At 40.9% G+C, this 24,842-nt stretch overlaps 1 protein-coding gene across 3 annotated transcripts in view; it reads right to left on the bottom strand.

The window, feature by feature from the left end:
• cntln (centlein, centrosomal protein) overlaps window positions 1-24,842 on the bottom strand; it is a 221,931-nt gene that overhangs the window by 32,236 nt on the left and 164,853 nt on the right. For all 3 annotated transcript variants that reach the window (XM_084091411.1, XM_084091409.1, XM_084091410.1), the window contains exon 14: window positions 2,491-2,588. In XM_084091411.1, the coding sequence (XP_083947537.1) occupies window positions 2,491-2,588 (98 nt within the window). The remainder of the gene's footprint in view (window positions 1-2,490; window positions 2,589-24,842) is intronic.

Genomic DNA, 24,842 nt, shown 5'->3' with positions numbered 1-24,842 from the left:
GACAGCCCCCATTACATGACCATATGGCAGCTGCTGGCATCGCTCACAATGCCATCATCTGCTCCAAATTATTCCACAAACCATTTCATTCCTCTGCTCAGAACGTTCCCTCAGTCCTCACCAGCCCGTCCAGCAAGAACCAAGCTAAATGTTGCTTTAAGGGAAGTCGAGTGCTTTTGAATAGACTATGAGCTTGATTTGCTCAGGCTAAATGCTAATGACAAATGATTTGCTTGTATTAAATGAGTGAAGGACCCAGTGTCAAACATCAGCAGTGTGTCAGCAAACGCAAACAGAGCAGTTTAGTTTCATTCAAATGAGCCTTAAGCGTGTTTGCTGTGCTGTGCTGTTGATAGTTTTGCGGGTTGATGGCTTAAATGAGCGATCCATACTACAGGAAATCTTTTTTTTTGTGTGTGAACACATGCACTGTTATGAACATTTTGCATGGCCTCCATCCAATTTTAGACAATTTGAGATCTACATGTTAACTACTTGCATTCATTTTGAGTTTCAAATTCTTGGCCAAATTTTAAACCAAAAATTATGGACACACTGAAAACCAAAGTTTTAAATTAGACTTTGCCTAGAAACACTAAACAATTCTAAATATTACAATATTTTTGATTACACTTGTTCTTCGTTCAGGCTGTAAAAATCTTAAACATTCAATAATATTTCAAAATATTGCACAACTGTAATTGTGTAATTAATGGATGAAATGTACTTTTTGCTAATAAACACACATTTTTTTATCCTGTAAAGTGCTTAAGGATATGTATTTTCCATTTATAAGAGAAATTGAGCGTCAGCGTCAGTTCTGGCAGGCCAGGTAGTCAAGACGCTGCTAATGCTGTTTGCTAACAACACTGTCCCATCAGCTGATCTGCTCCAGCTGAGCTGCATTAGCTCGTTAACTCCCCTCGCTGCTCAATGGCCAAAGCTCAAACAAGGCGCCCTATTTAAAGCACATTCAGTTGCTCATACATACTTGCTGCTCGCTTCTGCTGCCCACCACCTCCCCAGCTCCTCCTTATGCATAACATGGTATTTGCTTTATGTCATGTTGCCTGCTCTGTTCACAGGGGGGATATTTTAGCTCTCACAGTCCTAAACTGTGTGAGCGTTCCCTAATGCTGCTGCTGCTGTCCTCTGACTCTCTGCTATTTCATGGTGCTCATGAAAGGTCAGAGGACTCCCTGAACAGAGCCATACCGCCAAATTCAATTCAGGAACATCAACCTGTTTGCAATCTATTCAATATAAATTCTTTAATTATTTGTATTGTCTGTGTTCTTGACTTAATGGACCTGACAGAAGTTATAAAAAGTTCTAGCAAGTTCTCACTAGTGAAAGTTAAGGGTTTCTCTCCTTGTGTATGCCATAGTGCTTAAACTCAGTCACAGCCTCTGTTCAAGCACAGGTAAATGCTCTTTAATAATATGCTTCTGGGGATGAGGATTTTAATGTGTTTTTGTCAAGATTTTGGTGCATCCCTACTTTAGCATCAATAAACTAGTTGGTTCATTGACATAGTAACACTTTGTAATAAGGTTTGATTTGTCAACAATTGTTTATGCAGTAAGCACTATGAACTAACAATATGTTTACCGCATTAATCCAGGCTAATGTTAATTTATACATATGCTAATTGATTTTTATCACTTCAAACTGTATACATTTACACTAGTTAATGTATCATGAACAAACATACATTAAAAAGAACACAGAACAAAGATAACCTATAATAATAATAGATGCTAATTTATAAAATGCATAGTTATAAACAAGTGGTTTTGTGTAGTCAAGCTATACAGTCTTTGCCTGTCTGTCCAAGTATACTGTACATGACAAAATGTATGAATATTTGAAGAACTAAATACACATCACACCTGTCTTTCGGAGAAAGCAAACACCGGACATTTTTTAAAAGACTGAAAAAGTTTGACTGAAATTAAGGTAACACTTTACAATAAGGTTTCATTTGTTAATATTAATTAACAACATTAGTTAACATGAACTAACTATGAAAAATTATTTTAAAGCATTTGATGATCTTACTTAATGTTAATATCAATAATTAAACATTTTTAAAAACATTATTAAAATCAAAACTTAAAATCTGTTAATATTGTTTAATGGACCTCAAATGAACTAACAATGAACAGTTGTATTTTTATTAACAAATGTTAACAAAAATTTAAAATTCTGTGACAAATGAATTGCTTGTTGTTAGTTAATTTTACTCAATGCATTAAAAAACTAACTAATGGAACCTTGTTGTAAAGTGTTACCAAAATGATTTTTTAAAGTGCATGTTAATGTTTATGATACCAAACAAACTGAATCTTATTGTAAAAGTGTTACATTTCATAAATGTTACGTTTGCCAATAGACTACAAACTGTCTTTGTTCATTGTTCTTCAAAAGATTCAGCTAAAGGCTGAACATTTCCAAACATGTAAATGGCAAACAGCACACGGTTGGTACCTTCTTAAAAGTCTGTTCTACTCTTCGTGTGGATGTCTTGATGGGGGTGCTGCTCCTCCTGACCTCATCCTCCGACACTTCCCGAAACAGAAGCTCAGCTGAAGGAATAAAAATTCATACTGTCACCTGACAGCCACTTTCCTAATTCAAATAAATTATCATTAAATGACACATAATTTCTGGTCTTTTCAAAGGTCTATTCAACCGAATGAGCTCTTAAAGAGGCCTTTAATGGACGGACTTAAAAAAAAGTACTCGTAACCACAACTCAAAACCTTCTGACCTGAAGCAATCTTGCAGATTATTGTGGAGTAATTCAAATTAATTTTGAAGGTAATTGTCAATGTATGATGGAGTTTGTGCTTTGGACTTCATGGCAGGAACTTTGTTGCTATGCTTGTTTAAAGATGGGAAAATAAACACATTTGGAGACCAGAACTTTCTGCCGCCTCTGGTTAATAAAAGTTTCATGGTGAATGTGGATGCTCATTTGTCGAATGAAAATGTTGTGAAATATTTACAGTCAGTTTTTTTTTTTTTTTTTTTTTTTGGCTGACCTTTAGACAGTAAGCAGCAAGGCTGAAATTGTAGTGAGTCGCAGACCTGTCTTTCTCAGTAGCATCATGCATACACTTGCAAAAAAAAAAAAAAAAAAAAAAAAAACCCACCTATTCACATGTGCACGCACACACACTTTTTTTTATATCATTATGTAGACTTTCCATAGACTATGTTTTTATACTGTACAAACTGTAAGTAAAGCTTTATTTATATAGCACCTTTTAAAACAGAGTTTGCAAAGTGCTTAACAGAAGAGAAATACACACACAGAAATAAGATTCTTCGAAGACTAAGTTCGGGGTACCCCTATCTGAATGGAAGACTCAGAGAGCCTCGCTTTGTGATTGTTGTTGTGCAAATAATGTGCAAATGATTGCAAATACATTTGTGATTAACTGGATTTTTTCTAAATATTTTTTGCTCACAATTTCTACCTGATATTATATTACTGCTTTGTCCTATTTTTAGTCATCTTAAAATTGCTGAGGCCCCCTATAGGACCTGTCCCCTTGATTGAGAACTACTGGTCTAAAGTTCACACACATTTAGTTAATGCAATCAACATTATTAATCACATCACTAGCAAACTAAACTAGTATGTCATTCCGATCCTTAGAGTTTTCAAAAACACACAGGCAAATCTAGTTTTTTTAAATGTTACAAAAAAGATATATATATCTATATATAAAAACTATAGACTACAAGACAGGTGTCTATACCAGTCTAGTCATAAGAAATTGACTATACTTGACCATCAGTAGTCTACATAGAGTCCAAACTTGCAGATTTGAGCATAAGATTGCTGCAGAATTTCAATGCATTATTCACAAAGTTACACATCCCCCACTCCTTGCATGTACATTTATTAAATATTTTGGCTAATCTGACAACACGTAAAGCAACCGATAACAGTGGCATACTATCAGCTATCCAGATATAAAAAAAAAGACTAGGATGCCATTGGCTCTTAAAAAGAAACATTTATGAGCCACACGACTTATTATGAATGATATTTGTTATATTACAGAATTGTGTGATATACATGGATGCTAAGAAGCACTGTCATCTATAATCACTTTCTATCCCAATGTAACGCAGTGGATGAAGTTCCATAGGGAGATGCATTAAACATTACATTTTCACGTTGTCATTGCTAGAAAATGAGTTTGTATGTGTAAGAGTTGCTGAAGACTGTGTAGTACATAGTGTAGTACTAGTCCATTGATAGAAACATGGGCTTCAATTTAATTACATACTGTAGTTTCTGTTTTTAACATACTTAAATGTTTTTTTTTTTTTTTTTTTTTTTTTTTTTATACTATTTATTAATTAATTACAATTAAACTCATGGTTCATGATAAGGTAGTCAGCTGTGAATTCATAAATGGCCAATTTAATGTCTTACATATAATTACATAGTTTCTGCAGTGTTTTAAATTTAAAGGATTTTTAAGACCTGCACAAAGAAAACAACTTAATTTTTTTTACAAAAACAAAGACAAATTAAAAAAGTTATAAATTATAAACATTCAAACCTTTAAAACATTTTTAAGAAAAGAAATGTGCTGCTTTGAAATGTGCAGCACTCACTTTTAATTAAATTATAGCATTTATGCCACATTATGCCATATGGAAAATCCAAATATGGAATATGGAAATATGGAATATGGAAATACGGAATAGGGAAAACATGTGTTTTGGAAACGTCACAACACAACAGTGAGTTTCAAAACACTACTACTAATGCAATTCATCCAGGCCTCACCCCTTTAGTTGTGTATGCCTTTAAAATGAGGAATATTGTGACGTACGTTTCTGGAGGAAATCTCAAGACTACAATAGAGGCATTTCAGAGAGTTCAGAAAGTGTTTACTGATATAGAGAATTGGAGTGACTTTGCTCAAACAGCAACATTAAACAATAAAGAAAGTTGAACATGTAAATAAGCACAATAGGTCTTTTCAAGACCTCTTGAAATTATAATTAAGACTTTTATTATACCATTGAAGATATTTAAGATTTTTTATGGCCTTAAATTTGTTCAAATTGAATTTAAGACTTAAAAGAATCAGTTCATAAGAGTCATTTGTTCGCAAATTGGACATCACTTCTTCACATAGTTGCATTCATCTGTTATGATGATAAAATAGTTAATTATAATAACTAACACTTTCTCATGACACAGGCATGGATTTATGTAGGAATGGTACCAACTTTCAGAAATGTCCCTACCAAGATTTGGCCAATTTTCCCCAAAGAACTTGTGCTTATACACTAGAGATCGCTCTGATGGAGCGTTTGACGGATAGGAATGTACAAGATCCTTTCTGAGGGTGTGGAAAGAGCCATGTGAGTTTGAAATCAATTGGGAATACAGCAAATTGGATTTCCAAAAGCACATCTGGACCTACCTCTCTCAAAATCTCATGGGTTAATGGTCATGTCATAATTTTATTTCGTGATTTTACTGGAACAGAAAGGGGATGAAAGATGAAAGTGTGTGTCTGCGGCAGCTGCATGTGGGGAAGTGCACCATGCTGTATAATGTTGCCCTGTGCCACCTATGACCTGACTGACCAGAGGGAAGGATAATACTTAATGTAACAAATCTTAAAGTTTTTTTAATGGCTGGTAAGAGGAGGATTTAAGGAGAAATAATCTCAGATATAAAGGAACAGGATAGGTCAACAGGAGTTTTGTTATTATTAACCAAAACTATAAAAACATTTATATAAAAAAATTCTATAAAAAAAAAACTTGAAAGAAAGCTGAAATAAAATAAAATAAAATATAAATATCAGATGAAAAACTTCTTAAATTAAAATTATCATGTGAAAAACCTCTTAACACTAGAACTACCGGAATTCTATAACTACTAGAATGGCCATAGCAGTCATTCTGACCGCTCATACATTATTTGCATATAATTTCAATAAGCTATCTAAGAATAAATGGATCTGTAATGTTAGGATAGGTAATACTAAACATCAGAACACTACATTTTAATTCCAATGTATGTGAAAATGTATTAATCAACAACCACAGAACAGCTATTGTAATTACATAGCCTGGCAAGCCACATCAAGATGTTGGGTCTGGCAACTCTCCATAGACACGGCTCAATCCGAGGGGCGGGATAAACGGCTGTCTTTCAAATTCCCTCTGCACGCAATAGGACAGCGCTTCAATCAACCAGAGCGTTTTCCCAACAGCGGAGCTAGTTGATAGATTCAACTTTTGCCATATCTGGCTGGCAAAACTACGAACACATCTTCCTTTTTTTAAGAATGACTTAAGTGCCGTTCTATGCTCTTTTCTCAAAGAAAAACTTAACTCCAAGTCCTCCAGAGTCGCGGACAAAGCCGATTCGAAAGATGTTCGCCAGCAGCAGCAGCTCTTCTTTGTTTTCAAGTGGCAGGTAACCGTCGCAACTCTGTCGTCATTATGGTAAGCCCACCCCGCCTACTCTATACACGACGTGATTGGCCTGACCCAATTTAGGTTTTTGCAGCTCGAAAGTCAATGGAGAGTTGCTAGACTGCCCTGGCTGCAAAATACATTTTGCTGCCGCTAGGGTGCGTCTAGATTTCTAGGCTAGTAATTACAGATACAAAGTCGAAATTGATACATTTTCTATTATTTTCTTTGTAAAATGAAAACAAATGTATTCATCCTTGGATATTAGAATACAATAACCTACAAAAACATTGCCAATATGCATTTCAATGCATACGTAAAACCTTTATGGGCACATATGAAACGCATATGCCCCAAACTGGCCAAAACAGTCATTCTGACCGTCATGGGAAAAGAATATGAAAATATAATAAACTGCGAGAAAACAAACTGATTTAGTAACCAGTATTTGTTTTAGTGAGCAAAAATATCATGCTGTAAAATTACAATGAAAATATCATGCTGTTAAATCATAATGAGAGTATTCTCCATTAAGCGGGCTAACTTGGGTTGTTTTGGGGGCAAACAGCGTGCATCAATTTCACTGATGCTTGTGGATCAGTTACTTACAGTCAACACAGATAATCTCTACCTTCCATGTGCAGCTCCCACACACAACCTTATGACCTTTGTCACAAGTGTCCTTTGTTTTGTTTTTCTTGCAGTTTCTCCGCAATTGGCACTGCTTCTCCTTCCCATCTGCTCCTGCCTGGGTCCTGGCTCTTGCACCATCAGTTGTGTAGCTTTTGCTCTCATGTGGTTGGAGCGAAGTTCATTTGCAAGTTTCATTATGAAGTTTCTCCGTAACATCCTCTCATTGGTGCATTTCTTGAACAGGATGGAAGCATTTATTGCAGCCAGGTCAAGCGTATTATAAAACAGCCACTGGCCATCTACCTTTGGGTGCTTTCACTGAGTATTTCCTCGCCATTTGATCTACCACATCAACTCCAACCTTGGTTCTGTTGCAGTATGTGATTGCCTATGGTTCAGCTTTTTGGCCACTTGTGATGGCAACAGCTGTGTGGACAGTGCTGAGAATGCAGACGTTTTTCCTTGCTTTGTACTGATAGACAGTTAGCGTTGCATTGTCATTTTTCAGCACATCTGTGGTGAACAGCGGCCTTTGCTCCTTTATGCACGGGGGGAGCTCTCGTCTGCTTTTATTTACTGTGCCAACCAGGCTGGTTTTCTTGGCCTGTAGTGCCTTGGCCAGTTTGAGGGAAGTAAAAAAGTTGTCAGTGGTGATGTTCCTCCCCTTCCCCAGGTAAGGCTCAACCATTTTCAACACCACACTGTCTCCTAGTCGCTGACCTGGTCTCCGTGTCTCGTCTTTACCCAGATATGGCGCACCGTTCAACATATATTTGGTATCGACGTCAGCAGCGAGCCAGAACTTCATACCAAATTTATCAGGTTTGTTTGCTATGTACTGGATGAAGCTGCACCTTGCTTTTGTCGGGAAGAGCTGCTCATCAACAGTTATGTCGGCACCGGGCTGGTGGCAAGCGATGCTGTTCTGGACGAATCTCTCCCAAACCTCGGTCATCAGGGCAAACTTGTTATCTTGCAGGCGTGTGTGTCTGGTCTCCTTTTTGTTGAAACGCAGTAATTGCATGATTTTTTGGAATCTATTTCAGGGCATGGTCTCCTTGAAAAATGCATAGCCCCAGTCGGCTGACCAAAAGCTCGTCAAGTCCATGCTTTTTCCACCCTGCGCCCCACGAATGTAGACTAGAGCAATGAAGGCCTTTAGTTCATCCACTGTCATTTCCCATGAGCTGTCCTCCTTGACTCTGTGTGCCTCAGCCACGGTGCATCATCAACCAAACATAGAAAAGTGGTGAGGGCATCTTCAATGTTGCGCTTGGTGTGCGCTGTGGGGCCTGGAGCTGCTGTCATGACATTTTTACTTTGTCGCCTTCCTCTATTTTCACCCGACTGTATAACAGTCCACACTGTGCCGTCTTTCACTATTTCATGCCGCTCTGCTATAGGTGGATTTAGTGGGACAGCTTCATCCAGTGCTGGGTTGGGTGCTCTTGTGGTTGGCACAGCACGCACAGCTGATGATCCAGGATTTTGCACTGTCACCAAGAAATTATAGCCTAATTAGTTTTTTATTTCATGAAATATCTATTTTATCAGGGCTAATATTAGCCTATGTATGGGCTAAGAAACTCACAAGAATCGCATAAAGATCACAGCCTAACGTACCTGTAACATTAGCAGATAGAATGACAGCAGATGCATTCTTGAACTTGAACTTTTAAGAGACCAGGAGACATCACTATCGGAACCTGCTCCTCCATCAGACTCAGCCTCATCAAGGCTCTGAAGCATGGCTAAAGCCTCTGTGGCAGTCATTCTTCTTGCTGACATTGTTCTGATATTCCTTTTTCAATTTTACAATTTGGTTTTAGCTCAAAGCTAAAGCTAGATTTCAGCTTTGCATTAGACTAAAACAACTAGAATAAATTGCTGCTAGGCAACGGTGATGCATCATCAAGAGCGGGAAAAAGGAGCAAAACGGTCTGTAATGCATACGGTCAGTATGACTGTTATGGCCATTCAAGGAAGAAAAACTCAAAACTCTTTTGTGTCTTGTAATTTTAATAAAATAACAATGATATAATAAAATATAGACACATTTAGGAAAAGTCAAGGTCCTATAGATACATGGGTTTTATTTCAACAAAGTTATTACATTGCACAATTTTAAAACAGTCAAAATGACTGCCTTGTTAGTTCTAATGTTAAATGAGAATTAGAAATGTTGCTTTGGTAACTAACTGCAATAAAATATGTTTAAAATAAAATTCTTATTTATTTACTCACTTTCATGTAGTTTCAAACCTGTGACTTACCTTCTTCCTCTACATTTTCTGTTATGCAAAATATCTTTTTTTTTTATGTTTTATGTTCCACAGAAGAGAAAGTCACAGGATTGGAACAATATGAGGAAGTAAATTACACAATTTTTATTTGTGTGTACTACGTCTTTATGTTGAAGTACTAAAATTACTAAAACTAAAGCTGAAATAAAAAGTAAATTAAAGCTAAATAGAAATATAAAAAATGAAAAAAATGAAAATGACAAATCTTAAATATTATAAATCTTAAAATTAAAAATTGCTAATCTTAAACTAAAATTCAAAAGGAGAACTGAAATATAAAAATAAAGGCCAATCTTATGTAACGAATTAGCTCAAATGATATAGGGAATCAATTTACTTCGCATACAGAGTTACTAAAATTATTGAAGCTGAAAAATAGATCAATTGTATATATCAATAACCCATCACAATGAATTATAATTTAATCATTAACCCTCTGAGGTCTGAGCTGTTTTCTGGGCCCTGGAGGTGTTCTGACATGCTCTGACATTTCTGGTTATTTCTGTTACTTGTGACATTTTCATGGCTAAAGTCTAATTACACTGTATTCAGCACAAACTCTGCTACAATAATATATCAGCAGCATGTATGTAAAAGTTTGTAGTTTTGAGATAATGACATTTATGCGTGGTTTGTGAAAATACAAAAAAAAATTCTCACTGAAATAAGGCCATGAAACCCATACTGATTATTTCTTTACAAGACTTTTGAAAATTGTATGACGTAGCCTAGAATATTTGCTCTAAAACTATGTGAAAATCACCCTGACTGCTCATTCAGATAAGACAATATATTGATGTAAAATTTTTACGACGGGTTTTGTGTGAGAAAGCTCTATGCGGAGGTCATTAATATGTAAGCTTTTCACACCTGAGAAAGACAAAGACCCTCCCCTAACGGCCCTATTAGGAGCTATCAGGCCCTGTCATTCTGAGCAACCTTGCACAATACTGTAAATGAGGAGATTTAAAAAAGAATGGCTTTTAATTGTTTGGATTTATTTACAACACAACATAATCCAAAGATACACAACAAATGCCAAAAAAGCACTTATTGAAAACAATGATCCAAAGACAAAGACCTTTGTGCCATTCCTAAAAACATTGTACATACCTTTCATTTTCAAGGTGTTTGATTTTCACTTTACCATGTTCATGTACAAAGACTTATGTGAATGTTGAAGTCGGCAGGACTCAGTGGCATCTGGGCCCTGAAAAAAAAAAGTGAACATACTGATATCAAGAGAAAGGCCTGCACGATTTTGGAAATAAATATTAAGATTTTTCTGGTTAAAATTGCTTTTTAAAATTCACAGAATACACACACACACACACAAATGTTTCCAACAATATATAATATAATGAACACCAGGTTTGTTGTGCCTTGTAGGCATAAGCTATGCGCAGTGCTGGATAAAATAATAATAACAATAACCTATAGCAGTGTAAATCTTCCAAAAGATTTCAGTAACAACTAAGCTAGAGAAAAATATATTATCATGTTACTTCAAATGTTTCCATTCGTTATGATATGAAATGAGATAATAGTAAAAACATGAAGCCGTTTGGTGCGTTTTGCTTTTCAAATGCGATCGCGATCCAAAATATGATACATTCAAACACGATCGCGCTGCAAAATATGATACATTCAAACGCGATCGCGCTCAAATATAAAACATTATGGTTACCATATACATATCTACGTTTGAGCAGATATCCACAAACACAGTAACAGTAAACACGGGTCTAAATATTATAATTTTCCCCATATATCTAGCAACAGTTCAACTGCAATGTGACATTTATGCAACAATAACAAACTAATATGTAAGAATTTCTTACCTTACATCTTTCTTGTCTTCAAATCGCGTTCTTCTTCTTCTGATGTAAATCCAATGTAAGCTCAGGCGCGTCTTTCAAACTCTACGAAAAATGAAGTGAAGTGTTTTGGTGTTTTGTTGTTGAGGTAATGAGCGAGTTCGCGTTCCATGTGGAGATTTGCATGTGAATCTCTTTTGCGCGAGTAGGCGTGGCCAAATTAAATATAATGAGCAAGCGTTTGAGAAGCTGGACATCTTGTTGGTTTTATACAAATGACTTAAACAGAGAATATTTGTTTTCGTTTCGTTTAGTACACACTTAAATGTTTATAAAGGTATATGGCTCATAAATGTGTGACAAGTATTCGCTGAGTTTTGTTTCAGTTTATAGACGTGCTCAAGAAAAAAAAGTTCACCGCGACAGAGAGGCAGAACGCACACCCTGTTTATTTTCTTTATTTTACAAAAGCACAATGTTTTGATTTGATTGTAAGTGGACACATACAAAAGTAGAAATATCAGATTCTTTTTTTATATTTCTTTTTTCTGTATGACCATAAATGACGGAGTCATTTAAGTTTATAGTGCTACAATGTGGAGAAAATCCAGCAAAACGCGCCCGCGCGTTTGCCGACCTCAGAGGGTTAATATATCAACGGTCCATTCTTCAGATCAATTATCAGAATAACTTTTAATGGAAATTAATGTAATTATCAAACAGTTGTTTGTCCAGCAAACGGCCGTAAGATTAACCCATCAATTTCTCAACAAAAATGATCTCTTTCTTATAATTCGAAGAAGGCTATTTTCTGGCCACGAAAATCACCTTCCTGTTCTTATAAAATTTAGGTTACTGAAATAGTAACAAATTGTAAAGCTTTGTAGCTTTAGATCGTAACGCTTCAGGGACTTTGAAATGTTGCGCAAACAGAAGCAATCAGGGATATATGGTTTTAATAATTGAAACTAAGAATACAATTCACACGAGTATGCAATACACAGAATACGAACACAAACAAAACAAGAAAACGGATAACGGCTGAGAGTGAGAGAGAGAGAGAAAGAGAGAGAATGATCATAGAATAATCACAGTTATAGCAAGTTTCCAAAACAACTAACTCTGAGAGACACCAAGATTAGAATACCCAAAAGGGGAGTAACACAGCCTTAGATTTCAAATGAAGGTGATACTTGCATTAAGTCTTTGTGTGACTGCGAAAGCAGCGTGCGTGTGTCCTTTTTGGAGCTGGGCGTTCTTCTCGTGCTTCTGGAGCAAACGGAGTTCGCGGGAAGTTTAAAGGGTCTACTTAAAGTTAAAGTTGCCGGCTACGTTCACTTCACTGAACGTAGGAAAAGTCTGAAGACGAAAATAAAGACAAAGATTAAAGAAAAGAAAAACGGAGAAACTCCCTAAGGAGTTGTGGAACAGGAAACCTCTCACTGATGAAGTGCAAGGAGGGACTTCGGGTGTGGTCTTCTTATGGAAAGGATGGGTTCACGCCTCTGTTCGCGCGAACAACCAATGACCGTCTGAGAATCTGAAGCGGGAAAAGTTCTTTTGTCTCTTGAGAGACACCCACTTGGATGAGTTATGGTGGTGTCAAAATTTGAGCCTTTATACTCTAGAAAGATGATTCATATAGTAATAATCATATCATTGCAATCTATTATTGAGATTCAACTCCGTTAGTTCTCAAGATTTAAAATGATATCAAACACGTCATATGAAAGATTATAGGAATACAAAAATACATAAGATATGCATATTATAAGCATTTAAAGTTCACTACATGACTAGAAAAATCATGGCTATGCTACTGTAACATGGGAAAACATGCAACACACCAAAAAAATATATCATATACCTTTAGAAATTACTTTATATGATGAGTTTAAAGAAACGTTTGGGTGTGTGTGTATTGGAATGTCTGTGTGTGTGTGGAAGGTCTGGGTCACGGAGAAAGTCCATATCTCTCCTGTGGATCTCTCTGAAGCTCACCACAGGGGGAGAAAGAATGTTGGTTTTAGGTCCTGGAGTGTCTCGAGGACCTCCTAAAGGTGTCATAAACAGTTGGGGTTGCAGACCCAGCGGCACCCAAAGCTGTGAGTTACATTGGATGGGTCACAGGTTAAAAGCTCTTCTGAGAGAGAGAGCATATGTTATCAAGATCTAGTCCAGAATGAAAGAATGTGTTCAGAAACACAGAGTCAGAATTTGTTAATTCAGAACAAATGAAAGAATGATTCATAGCCCAGACGCTACAGTCCCCCTTTTCGTCAGATGATGCCCCTGTGTGGACATCATCGGACGACAATCACAATGATCGGATGGCAGGTGGATCATGATAGTCGATTAGCAGGTGTTTCCTACTTGTCCTCAGCCTTGAGTTCCTGGGGCTGAGGGTCCATCTCGATGAGGTCTGACACGATCTCTGCCTTGGTACCTTTGTTCTGCAGTTTCCGTTTGAAACCTTGAGAAAAAGTGTCCCGGGGCTTAGTCATAGCCGCTTGCGTTTCGTTGATCTTTTTAAACAGGAAGAGGGCTACGCCCAATGTTAGGGTGTAGCCTACTACTGTAGAGAGGCAAAGTGCCGTGTCAGCGGCAGTCCAGGCTTGAATGACAGGTGAGTTGGACGGGATAGGCAGTCGAGACAGTGCCTGGAGGGCCGTGTCGATGGGAGTAATGTCAATTAGCTGGAACCCCCCTTTCTCAATCCTCGGTTCCAGTTCTGGATCTAGGGTGAAGTTGTGATTCGTGAAGAAGGATGGGATTTCCAGTTCTGATCGATACTCTTCGCTCGGAAGATGGTACAATGCCAGATCATCAAGATGGAGGATGGCACCTTTTGGCACTCGAACCCACACACTCTGGTTGAGCAGGTTGACCCGAGTGGCAGTGTCATGTTGGTCGTAAGTGAGGGTAGTTGTACGCACAGGAGTGTTAACGAGCCACCTGTCACCTACAACCTCTGCTTGTGTCTCGGTGACTTGCGTGCGAGACTTGGCTTCGGCAGGGCAGCGTGTCACTGACCAGGGGTTGCAACCCGCACATTCCTTCAGTGTTGTCTCTGAGGAAGGGTTTGCTAGTGCAGAGATAGTGAATGTCTTTGGTCAAAGTACACATGTGCAGATTTGGGGCCAGGTACAGCTGTGGATTGCTGTCGTGGTAGGCCACCACGTCGGGAGTGCGTATCTTGATGTAGGTGTTACTTTCCCAAAACCCGACATTGACAATGTCCTTGAGTCTGTAGATTCGGTTCGACTCGATGATGGGTAGGTTCAGTAGAAAGCCCATTTCCCTCTGCTCCGGGTCGACGTGAAGTGGGATGGCACTACCCAGAAAGTAAGCGAGGTGAGTCTGAAGAGGATCAGCTGGCGTGGTAGTAGCGGCGGCCAGCACAGTTTGCACAAGGCTCAAGGGTACCAGGTACGGTGGGATTCTACCCATGGCTAGGCTGTCAATGGAGGAGCTCACCTCCCGCAGCATGTCTGTCATCAGGGCTGTGACCAGCTGAGTTTGGGCAAAGTCATTCTGGAAGACTGTAAACAGCTGTTTCATGGAGTTTACTGTTTGGTTCAGTAGAACGTTGTGGGTATTGAAAATCACCACCGTTCCCTTCAATGTTTTTCCGAGGGTCTGCAGGGATGCACTCTGTATGGTGAGCTGTTCTCTCAGCTGTGGAATTTCAGTCTGAATTTTCGAATGAATTTCGGCCACGGTGGCTAGGCTCACTGCGTTGACACTAGACATACCAATGTTAAACAGAGTTCCGACGGCAGCGGCGGCTCCGAGCAAAGCTCCCAGGAACCGTTTGGAGCGGCGGTTGTGTCCACCTAACGCCGCTTGGGTGACGGTCATCTTCTCCAGTTGGCTGAGCATGTGTTCGACATCGGCCTCCGCGTGAGCAAGGGAGTCCTCTGTCCATCGGGCACCTGCCCAGCTGTATTGGGCTACTGTACTGGGGTAGTGTGCTCTGTAGACGTTGCGGGGGTCGAGTCGAACATATACTTTCTGGGTGTGGGTCCTGCAGTTGGTGATCCGGAGTCCCGGTTGCTCTCTCAATACGATGCCGGATGCTGGACCTGGTGAGATGATGTCCGATTGCGGCTGTCCTCTGGTTGGCTGAAGGCACAGCATGGCGAACCACAGCAGCATCCTGGTAAAGGCAAAAGGGAGAGAGAGAGAGAGAAAGGGAGGAAAGATTTCAGCGAGGGTAGTCCTTGGTTGGATAGGACAGTCTTTTCGCTTCGAGGGCGGCGTCTGAGTTTAGCTTGCGCTGGCCCATATTCTGCCACATCTTGCTGCATGCCGGGCCAGCATGTCGCTTGCTTCAGTGTCTCATCAGTGGCTCTGGTGCTGCGGTGTGCAGCACATGATGCGTCATGGGCATACATTGGCATTACCCCCCTTTTGCGCCGTGGCACCACAAGCCTTGGCGCTGTGATGTCAGTCGGTGCACAACCCAGAATGTTGTTCTGTGCACGCAGCATGTGCTTGGTGTCATGCAGTGGTCTAAGGCACTGGTTGTCAGTGAGTTTAGATGGCGTGCGAGGGTGGTTGGAGGGGTTTGAGAGGTGGTTAAGCAAAGTCTTTATGGAGGTGTCAGAAGCCCGCATGTCCGCTATGTTGGTCTTTGCAGACACCGGAGCCAGCGTAAGCGGCTCTGAGGTATGCAGTGTAGCTGGTAAAGTTCTTATGCTGTGTGTAATCACTGCAATCTTGAGGGCGGGTGGGTGGGTTGGATGTGACCACAGCTTGCCGTTTAGTGCGCCAGGCTTGGTGAGGGCATGAGTTTGGTCATGTAGCTGCAGGTCAGTCATGACCTTGGGGCAGCAGGTGTCAAAGTCTTTGGTGAGCTGGAAGGTGCAGGGTAGCGAAGTCGAACCTTGACCTGGTGCTGAGTCTGTGTCCCCATGGCTGGCTGTGGGAGTTCCCGTGAACTCTATGACCTGGCCGTCTGACCCTGAGGGAGTTCCCGTGACCCTTGTGCTCTGACAGTCTGGGTCGGGTGAACTGCATGATTGTAGGGAGAGCGGTTCACACACTTGAGCCCAGATTTTCAGCTGTCTGAAGTCCATTAAAGGCTCAAAGCGATCTAGCAGGTCTTTGCCGAGGAGGAGGGGGTAAGTGTCTATTTTTGAGATGTACACGGGGTGGACTAGATTCATAGGACCAATCGTCAGGTGAATGGGAGCTACCTGTTCGAGCCGGATGTCATTTTGGCTGTATGACTGCACGTTCAGCTCACAAGTTTGAGGTGTAAGAGTTCGATCTTGTCTCTTGGCTTTAAGTCTGAGTTTTTCAAAAAGTTGAGCTGATACCACAGTGAGGTCTTCTCCTGTGTCTATCAGGGCTTCAAGTCTCACCTCCTTTTCCAAAGTGAGGGCTAGGTAGAGTTTCCGGGCCACCCCCTTTTCGATCAGGTTCCCCAGGAGTTTGGCATCGGGGCTGGTGTGGTGATCGAGAGGCGGTTAGGGCCGGTCTCGTGTGGCTTGCTGCGGAGGCAGATAGCCAAAACAGCATTTTGGTCCCAGGTGTGGGAAATTGTGCTGTCTTGTTCTGGATGTGCAACTGTCAGTTTTGGTGATTGGGCGGCGCTGTCACTTTGTGATGTGACAGTTAGCTCTGTAGTCTGTGGCTGACGAGCAGTGTTCTGGGTGCTTGGTTCAGGTCTTATGCTTAGACATAAGATGTCAGGCTCGTCCTTCTTGTCTCTCTTGTGAAGAAGCCATTTCAGCACCCTCAGGATCTCTGCTGTCTCAGACGTGGCTGCACTGTTTTTCTCTGAGGTGGGCTCAGACTTGAGCTTACCAGCATCATGTGTAGAGGGGTTCCACTGCCGGCTTTCTGGGCTTGGTGTTCTGGACGATGGAGGTCGGCTCTTTCTAGGTCGCCGGCTGGCTTCCCATGTGGCTCCATCCTTTGGGTGGTTGGATGGGTGTTGCCGGTCCCAGAATCTTTCAGAGCGCTCGCTCTGGTGCTTTGGACGAGCACGGTTGTACTGCCCTCTGCTGGCTTGGAACGGTCTTGACTCTCTGTCAAAAGGTCGGTGACTGTGGTGTGGTTGGGCGCCCTCTAGAGTCAGCTCTGAACAGTGCTCAGAGACAGGGCAAATTGTGGGGTTCTTCACAGTCTTTTCAGAAACAGTCTTTTGCTTGGTGTAAGCTTTATGGGCTAAGTCTTGTAGCTGTTGTGTAGACATGCTACGCGGTCAAGCCAGGACCCCTAGGTATTGACTCACTGTATAATGCAGATTTCAAAGGAACAGAGTTCTGAAGTTGACATCCTCTTCCATACCTGGTTCGTTAGGTAGGCTTGTCGTAAGTAGGCTTGTCGAATTCGGCCATAGTAGGTCTGTGGGGTTTCGTGTCGGGCCTGCTTGAGGTCCATGGCGGCGATGAGCCCTTGATCTGATTCTGGATCAGAGAATTCACGAATCAAAGCTTGTCGCAGCTGCTGGTAGTCCGTTTTGACAGTCTCTGGTTGACGGTCTAGGAAGCTGCGTACGTCACGGCTAGATGTAATTCTGAGCAGGTACAATCTGTTCCAAGTGGTCACGTTGGCGACAGTTTGCAAGTGAAAATCTATGTCCTGCAGATAGGTGTGCACATCATGGCCTCCTGCAGGGTCTGGGATGAACGTAGGGATGTTTCTGGCCAGCTTGTCAAGTTCTCTGGGAGCTAAGTGGTCGTGGCTGGTGACCAGGATTTTCTGGAAGGGCTCTCCCTCCTTCGCTGCTGACGGGGGTTCGTGGAGGCTGGCTAATGACATCTTGAACAGTGGGCTTTCACCCCCCTTTATAGCTCTAAGCTCTTGGCTGAAAGGCTGGGACCTGCTGGTCAGGGGAAACTCTGTGGTGTGCGTTTCCCCTTCCCGGTCACTTTGCAGTCTATAAGAATGTTTCAGTTCTCTGTGAACAATGTCAAGTTCGTATTTGAGATCGTGTCTCTGCTGAGTAAGCTCATGGATTTCAGCTCGGGCCGCTTGTAAGTGTTTTTCACAGGCCTTGGCTTTAGCGTCTCTTTCTTTCAGTTCAGTCTCTGCTCTTGTAAGGAGAGCTTCACCTTGTTGGAGTTTTGCCTCGAGTTCCTCTCTGGCTTCACTCTCCAACTGCTCTCTTCGGTCTGTGTCGAGGCAAAGATCTTGCAGGGCATTTTGAAGTCTTTCTACTTCCTCCTGTAGCTCTGGATCTGTGGCATCCTCTTTCTCGCGCTGGTCTTGGGTCTCGAGAAGCAGCTGATCTAGACGACTCTGGACGTGGGCCTGGTTCCTCCGGGCCTCCTCCGCTTGAAGCTTTAGCGCTGCGGCTTCCTGCTCCAGGTCGAGGTTGCTCCTTTTGCTTAGCCGTGCCTGGGCGACGAGATTGTGAGCGAGGTTTCCGATGATCCTGGCGAATTCTTTGTGGTTGTAGCTCTGGGTTGGATCATGGGCCATCAGCCGGTCCAAGTTGGCGTCCAGCTGCTCTCGGGTCAGGTGCTGTAGGTCACTGGCGTCCTTGGGTAGAACGGTGTTCGTCATCGCTTTCAGCCATGTCTCGAGATCGTCCCAGTGGGCTGCGGGACTGGATGAACGGGACATACTGGCTCACTGTAGGCGAGAGAAACACAGCACACACACAGATACCAATGCAAGTTCGTTCTAAGGCTAATGAGCTATGCTAATACGGGCTATGCCGTCTATGAGAATTTGGGCTAACTGATGCAGACAGTTAGGCGGTGCCAATTAACTTGGGTCCACGAAGGACCCGAAATAGAGATTTTGACAGGCAGTAGCCTAGCGGGTCACGTGGTGACACCGGCTGCTTGGTTGTCACTCTATTATTTAGCTTCCTTGGTGGCTCTCACAGGTTACTATCTCTAGGTGAAATGAAAGAAACAAATCACAACAGAACAAAAGGATAGAAAAGGTCAAGGTAAAACAAAACACTAGTGATGACTAGGTCTGAAATGAAATAAAGCAGAATAGTAACACAGTACGTGTTAGGGATAATAAGGAGGCCTAAGCCTACTACCACTGCTAGGGTTTAAGATAGGGCCAACATGTGAGTGGGGGCTATCGGGGTATAAAACCTAGGAGGATGGTGTGGCTTGGGGAGAAAAGATGGGCCAAACACCTAAAATACCTGGGGAATATCTAGTATTCTGTGGCTTATAGTAAGTGGATGGGTTTTACCAAATTTAGTTTACCTGGGGTGAATTGAGGCCACTCAGGTGGGAACCAGCGGCGCGGTCAACCTCTCCGACGGTTCCAAACACTTGACCGCAGTGTTCTCGGGCAACTCCGTTTTCTCCCTGTACCAAGGTGTGCCCACTCAGACAACTTGCGACTTTAAGCACAACCTGGCAACGCCAAGGTGTCAACGGTCAGACGGCACAGCAAAATTGAGTTTTCCCCGGAACCCTCCAAAGGAGTGGCCGTGACTCAGGCCGCGGTTCGGGTAATTGTCCCTAAAATTGCCTTGTGTGTCGGCTGGCGTGGTTGATTTCACCTTTGGCGTGCCAAATTGCTGATGTCGAAGTTGCGTGCCACAACCGATGGTACGAGATTCGGAAGTGTCCGAGACTCACGCACGGCCAGTGTCTGGTAGCGCCGGAAAGATGACCTTACTCGCCGGAAACCAACCAGAGATGACTGCAACTCACCACAGCGCTCTGGTGAATGCCACCTATAAATACACAAAGGATGAACAAATGAACTTAAAGTGAATTAAGGTTTTTCTTGCTTAAACCAAATTGAGTAATTATTTATGTAGCAATAAGAGTCAAAGGTTTTACTAAATAATAATAAAACAAAAGGAAATTATGATAATGTTGGTAATTATCAAAATGACCTAACCCAAAAGAGAGAGATAACAAAAAACAAAAAAAAGGACAGGATGAACCCAGGAGAAAAGGCAGGCCACAGGTTTGCGCCACAAGGAGGCGTACTCCCTCAGTGGTGGTCCACCTGACTGAACAGACAACTTAATTTAAATTAAAATTCAAACTGGTTTAAATCAAATTTAAATAAGCAGGTAAAGAAAATATAAAAAGGAAAATCAGAATAATATCCTATAATAATTAACGATAACAGTGAAGTATCATCAATAATTATAAAATAATCAAAAGAGAAAAGTAGAAATATAACAATTCACAACAGAATTGAAAAGAGGGAAAAGAGAGCTCAGTAAGCCGACTAAGAAGGGGGCGGCCACAAGGTGGCGTACTTCCTTCCAAGTGGACTATCAATGGCTGGACTGAGAACTTAATCCAAGTTTTAATTCAAATCTTGTTTGAACCAAACTTAAAACAAGTGTAGCAGTCAAAAGCAGGAAAATTGTCTAACACGAAATAATATCCACATAAGTAAAGCTGTAAATGCAAATAATTATTGAGAGTTTAGACCACATTCGCTAATCACAGGGAGAGATGAAATAGCAGGAACAGAGAGCCTGGAAACAGGTCTTATCTGAAAACGTCCACAAGGTGGTGTTATTGCGCTCCTGCAGGATGACGTCAGAGGGGCGAGGCGTAATTTGAGGCTGCTAAACACTTAAAGACTGCCCCTCTGGTGTTTTAGTCAGCGGAATAACAACACTCGGCTTTACTGTGATTCAAAATCTAAGAGCGTTTCGTCACACGCTGATTTTCAGCAACAATCACGAATAAACAAACAGGTCTCGGCGGACGTTTGGTGCTATTAATACTGCACACGAGAGTATGGCGGGGTTTCTTCGCCGCAAATACACAAATGTGGACAACAGGAATTTTCCGTCTGTTGTTTAAACTCCCCTACACATTTTTCACAATAGCACTTATGATTTAAATGTATTAGGTTTTTGATTGATTAGCTAAGTCAATGTTAACCAGGAGTTTTACCGTTTTGTTGAATATCACTGGACTAACCACAAATTCAATAATGATAGAATGTAAGGCCTTCAACTACTGAACAGAGGAACATCGCTCTCGATCAGATTTACGTCATGCACTGAGAGAAGTTTTCTTCGTTCTAACAGGCGGGTTTGGGATAATATTACAAGGTACCAGCTGCAAAGAGATTTTTACACGGACAGTTTTAATATTATGACTGCAGTTTAATTTAGCAATTAACAGTGTTCAACATGTTAAACATATTTCGCAGAGTCAATTTGCTTAACTGAGATCGGCTTTGTGCCTACACAGTTCTTCAGTGAGTTCGCGTTGCGCAACTTCTCACCGGAGCGCACGTACAAAATTAATAAACAATATACACATGGATTGAAACTGAATTGCTCACAAAACGAAGTTTGAAATGCCCGCATTCTCCACCAATAATCTGTAACAAATCTAGCTCAAAATATAGCTGCAAGCAGCAATTCTCGGGGCCAAGCAGAATAAGTCATACGACATACGAACATGGCTGGGAGTGTCGTACCAACTGCAGCAAGGAGCAATTAAAGACATTTAGAGATGAATTTAGTCAAAATGGCTGAAAAATCATATACATTAACTAAAAATATGATTTATTTGATTATCACTTTCGACCAATAGGTGGCGCAGTTACAAAACTGATGTGATGTGGTCAGAGTGAAGTGACAATGACACACACAAAGTTTGGTGTCAATATGTCAAGGCATTGCAGAGATAAAGCCTGAATAGTCCTTTTGGCATCATGACTCAAATTTGCTGCTGCGGTATACGAAAACGGTTTTGTCAATCGACACGAAATCCATAACTTTTAGTCGGCATGGTCTGGAGATGATACGATTCGATTTTGGTGAAAATCGGACAAACGGTCTAGGAGGAGTTCGAAAAAGTATGTTTTGAATGAAAATCAAGATGGCGGACAGGAAGTTCAGCCAAATAAGGAAAACTTGGTATCTATGTTCTCGGCTTGACCCAAGGAATCTATTAAGACCAGTGGCATTTCAATAACCAGATTTATTCAAAAGTTATTAGCCTTTTTGGAAATGTTGTTATAACTTTTGACCACTAGGTGGCGCTGTCTCAAAATATTTTTGGGTACCTTCAGGTGATGGTGCTGATGGCACATTCTGAGTTTCGTAATATTACACCAATGCATTTGTTTAGTATAGCATTTTAGTTCACAAAACTGTATTGAAGTCAATGGGAATTTCATGTTTTGTTCTATTATAGCGCCACCAAGAGGCTCAGTCCCACCATTTTTTTTTATGTGTCCTCAGAGTGAGCCCATACATAAGCGTGTCAATTTTGGTGAAAATATCTCAATTCGCTTCGGAGTTATAGACATTTATATGAAAAAACACGTAAAAATGACTGACACATGACTTTGATTGAATTTTACTACCCCTTACTATCAATATTTTTGCATTTGGGCATTGGCGTATTGCTGACGGTGGTTTCGTCTCGATCGGACTAGCGGTTTCGAAGATATCGGCAAATGTTTTTTAAGCGCTAAATCACAACGCTACACAAACCGTAAGGCGAAACCTAGCATGTTTGGTATCGTAGGACTCGGCAAGGATTCAGGAGTCTAATGAGATGAGTCTCGTGAAAATAAGTCGACCACACCCAAAGTTATAAGCATTTGAAAAAGAAAAATTCACCACTAGGTGGCGCTGTTTCGAAACTTCTCACACTCCTTCAAGGTATCGTGCTGATGACCCATACCAAGTTTCGAAACAATCCGTTCATGCGTTCTTAAAATAGAGCATTTTAGCACAAAATTAAAAAATGGCCGACAGCCAAAATGGCCGATATGGTAAAATTGGATATCAGTTGACTCAGCATGTTGGCCTGAATCTATCGAGACTAATTTTATGATTTTTGGACAAACTGTTCAGAAGTTATAAGCAAAAATAGCCATTTTTCATATCTCCAGACCAGTAGGTGGCGCTGCGCCGAAATGCAGCACGTAGCCTCAGGTCATGCTTGGGATGGCATGTACCAAGTTTGGTCTGAATCCGATAAAGCGTTGTGGAGATACAGCCTTACGTCTGTTTTCGCAAGCACTACGTAAAATTTGTTTGTGGGTTTATCGAAAACGGTTGAGCGAATCATCTTGAATTCCATAATTTTTTTGTCGGCATGGTCTCTAGATGATCTGGTTCAATTTTCGTGAAAATCGGAGAAACGGGCTAGGAGGAGTTCGAAAAAGTAGCTTTTTTGGAAAATTCAATAATTTTGTTGATTGGCCTTACGGTTCAAAAGTTATTAGCAAAATATGAAACTTTGCACTGGTGGTGGCGCTAGAGGGAATGACTTAGACACACCAAAATTGGTGTATTTAATGTTGGGACTGTCTTCTATCAGAATGTCAAACCATTACAACTTTCCCGCAATCGGTTCTATGGGCTGCCATAGACTCCCTGTCGGAAGAAAAAAAAGCAGAATAATAATAAGAACGGGAACAGATACAATAGGTGCCTCTGCACCTTCGGTGCTTGGCCCCTAATGATATAGGGAATCAATAATGATGAATCAGGGTTATGATTAATTTACTTCGCATACAGAGTTACTAAAATTATTGAAGTTGAAAAATAGATCAATTGTATATATCAATAACCCATCACAATGAATTATAATTTAATCATTAATATATCAACGGCCCATTCTTCAAATCAATTATCAGAATAACTTTTAATGGAAATTAATGTAACTAGAATGCATTTCCGGAGGAACTGCGAAGTGTGCTTGCTCGGGTGCGGTTCACTAACGTTAGCAGGTAGTGGATAAGGGTGCGTTGAAGTTTGCTTGATCTGAGAATTTCAACAATAGTACTTTTTTCAAGATTGTGCAAAAAGGTGAAAGTTATGTGCATTAAGAGACATGTCTGCAATGTAGACTAGTGCCAATGGCATTGTTTATGTGGCTTGGTTGTTGGTTTTGAAATAATTGGTTATGAATATACAGCAGAGAGTGGGAGTGTTTTGGGTGATGAAATAGTAGCCTATTGAAAAGAAGTTGACAGTCTTCATTTACTGTATCCAATAAGCCAATACAAAACTCACCCAGCTGTTCTGTGGTTGAGTGTTCCCTTTGATTAGGAACAAATTCACTATCTCAAATTAAGGTCTACCGTAATTAGCGATGCTTTGATTGCTGCTGTCAAGATGGTTGTCATCACCTACACAGAAACGCTGATTTTTATAGCCTACCGTCAGTCCTCATATTGTAATTAAATGAAAAACGCTATCAGTTTCACTATTAGCTTACTCTAGCGATGTAATCGCAACAACATGGATAACGCTGTTTGGCCTTGCCTAACTTTATATGACATATGCGTCATATGCTAGAGTTACACATCCCGCTGCCATTTCAGGGCTTGAATTTGGGTGCGGGAATGTGGGGATTGCGCATAATTTAAACCATTCCCGCAAGGTTAGCTTTTATAGTGCGAGAAATTCCCGCACAAATATATTCGCTTCATCTCAGAACAAATGATTAAAAAATAAATTCACAGATGCGAGAAAAAAGATGTCAAACTGTCTTTTATTTTCGAATTTAATTCCTCAATCAACACTGGACCGGCATTTTCTGTCTTCCGCTGAGCCCTGGCTGTAGACAGATCATATGTTTCACGCTGTCAATGCAGTGGTCTGCGTTGCGCTGATCTTATTCACACTATCGAGTGTAGGTGCAGCATTCTAACATTGAGTCATAATGAGCTGTTTGTGAAG

This window comes from Abramis brama, assembly GCF_963993115.1.
Source record: "Abramis brama genome assembly, chromosome: 2".
In the NCBI taxonomy this organism is placed as follows: domain Eukaryota; kingdom Metazoa; phylum Chordata; class Actinopteri; order Cypriniformes; family Leuciscidae; genus Abramis; species Abramis brama.
This window is presented reverse-complemented; position numbering and strand designations above follow the sequence as displayed.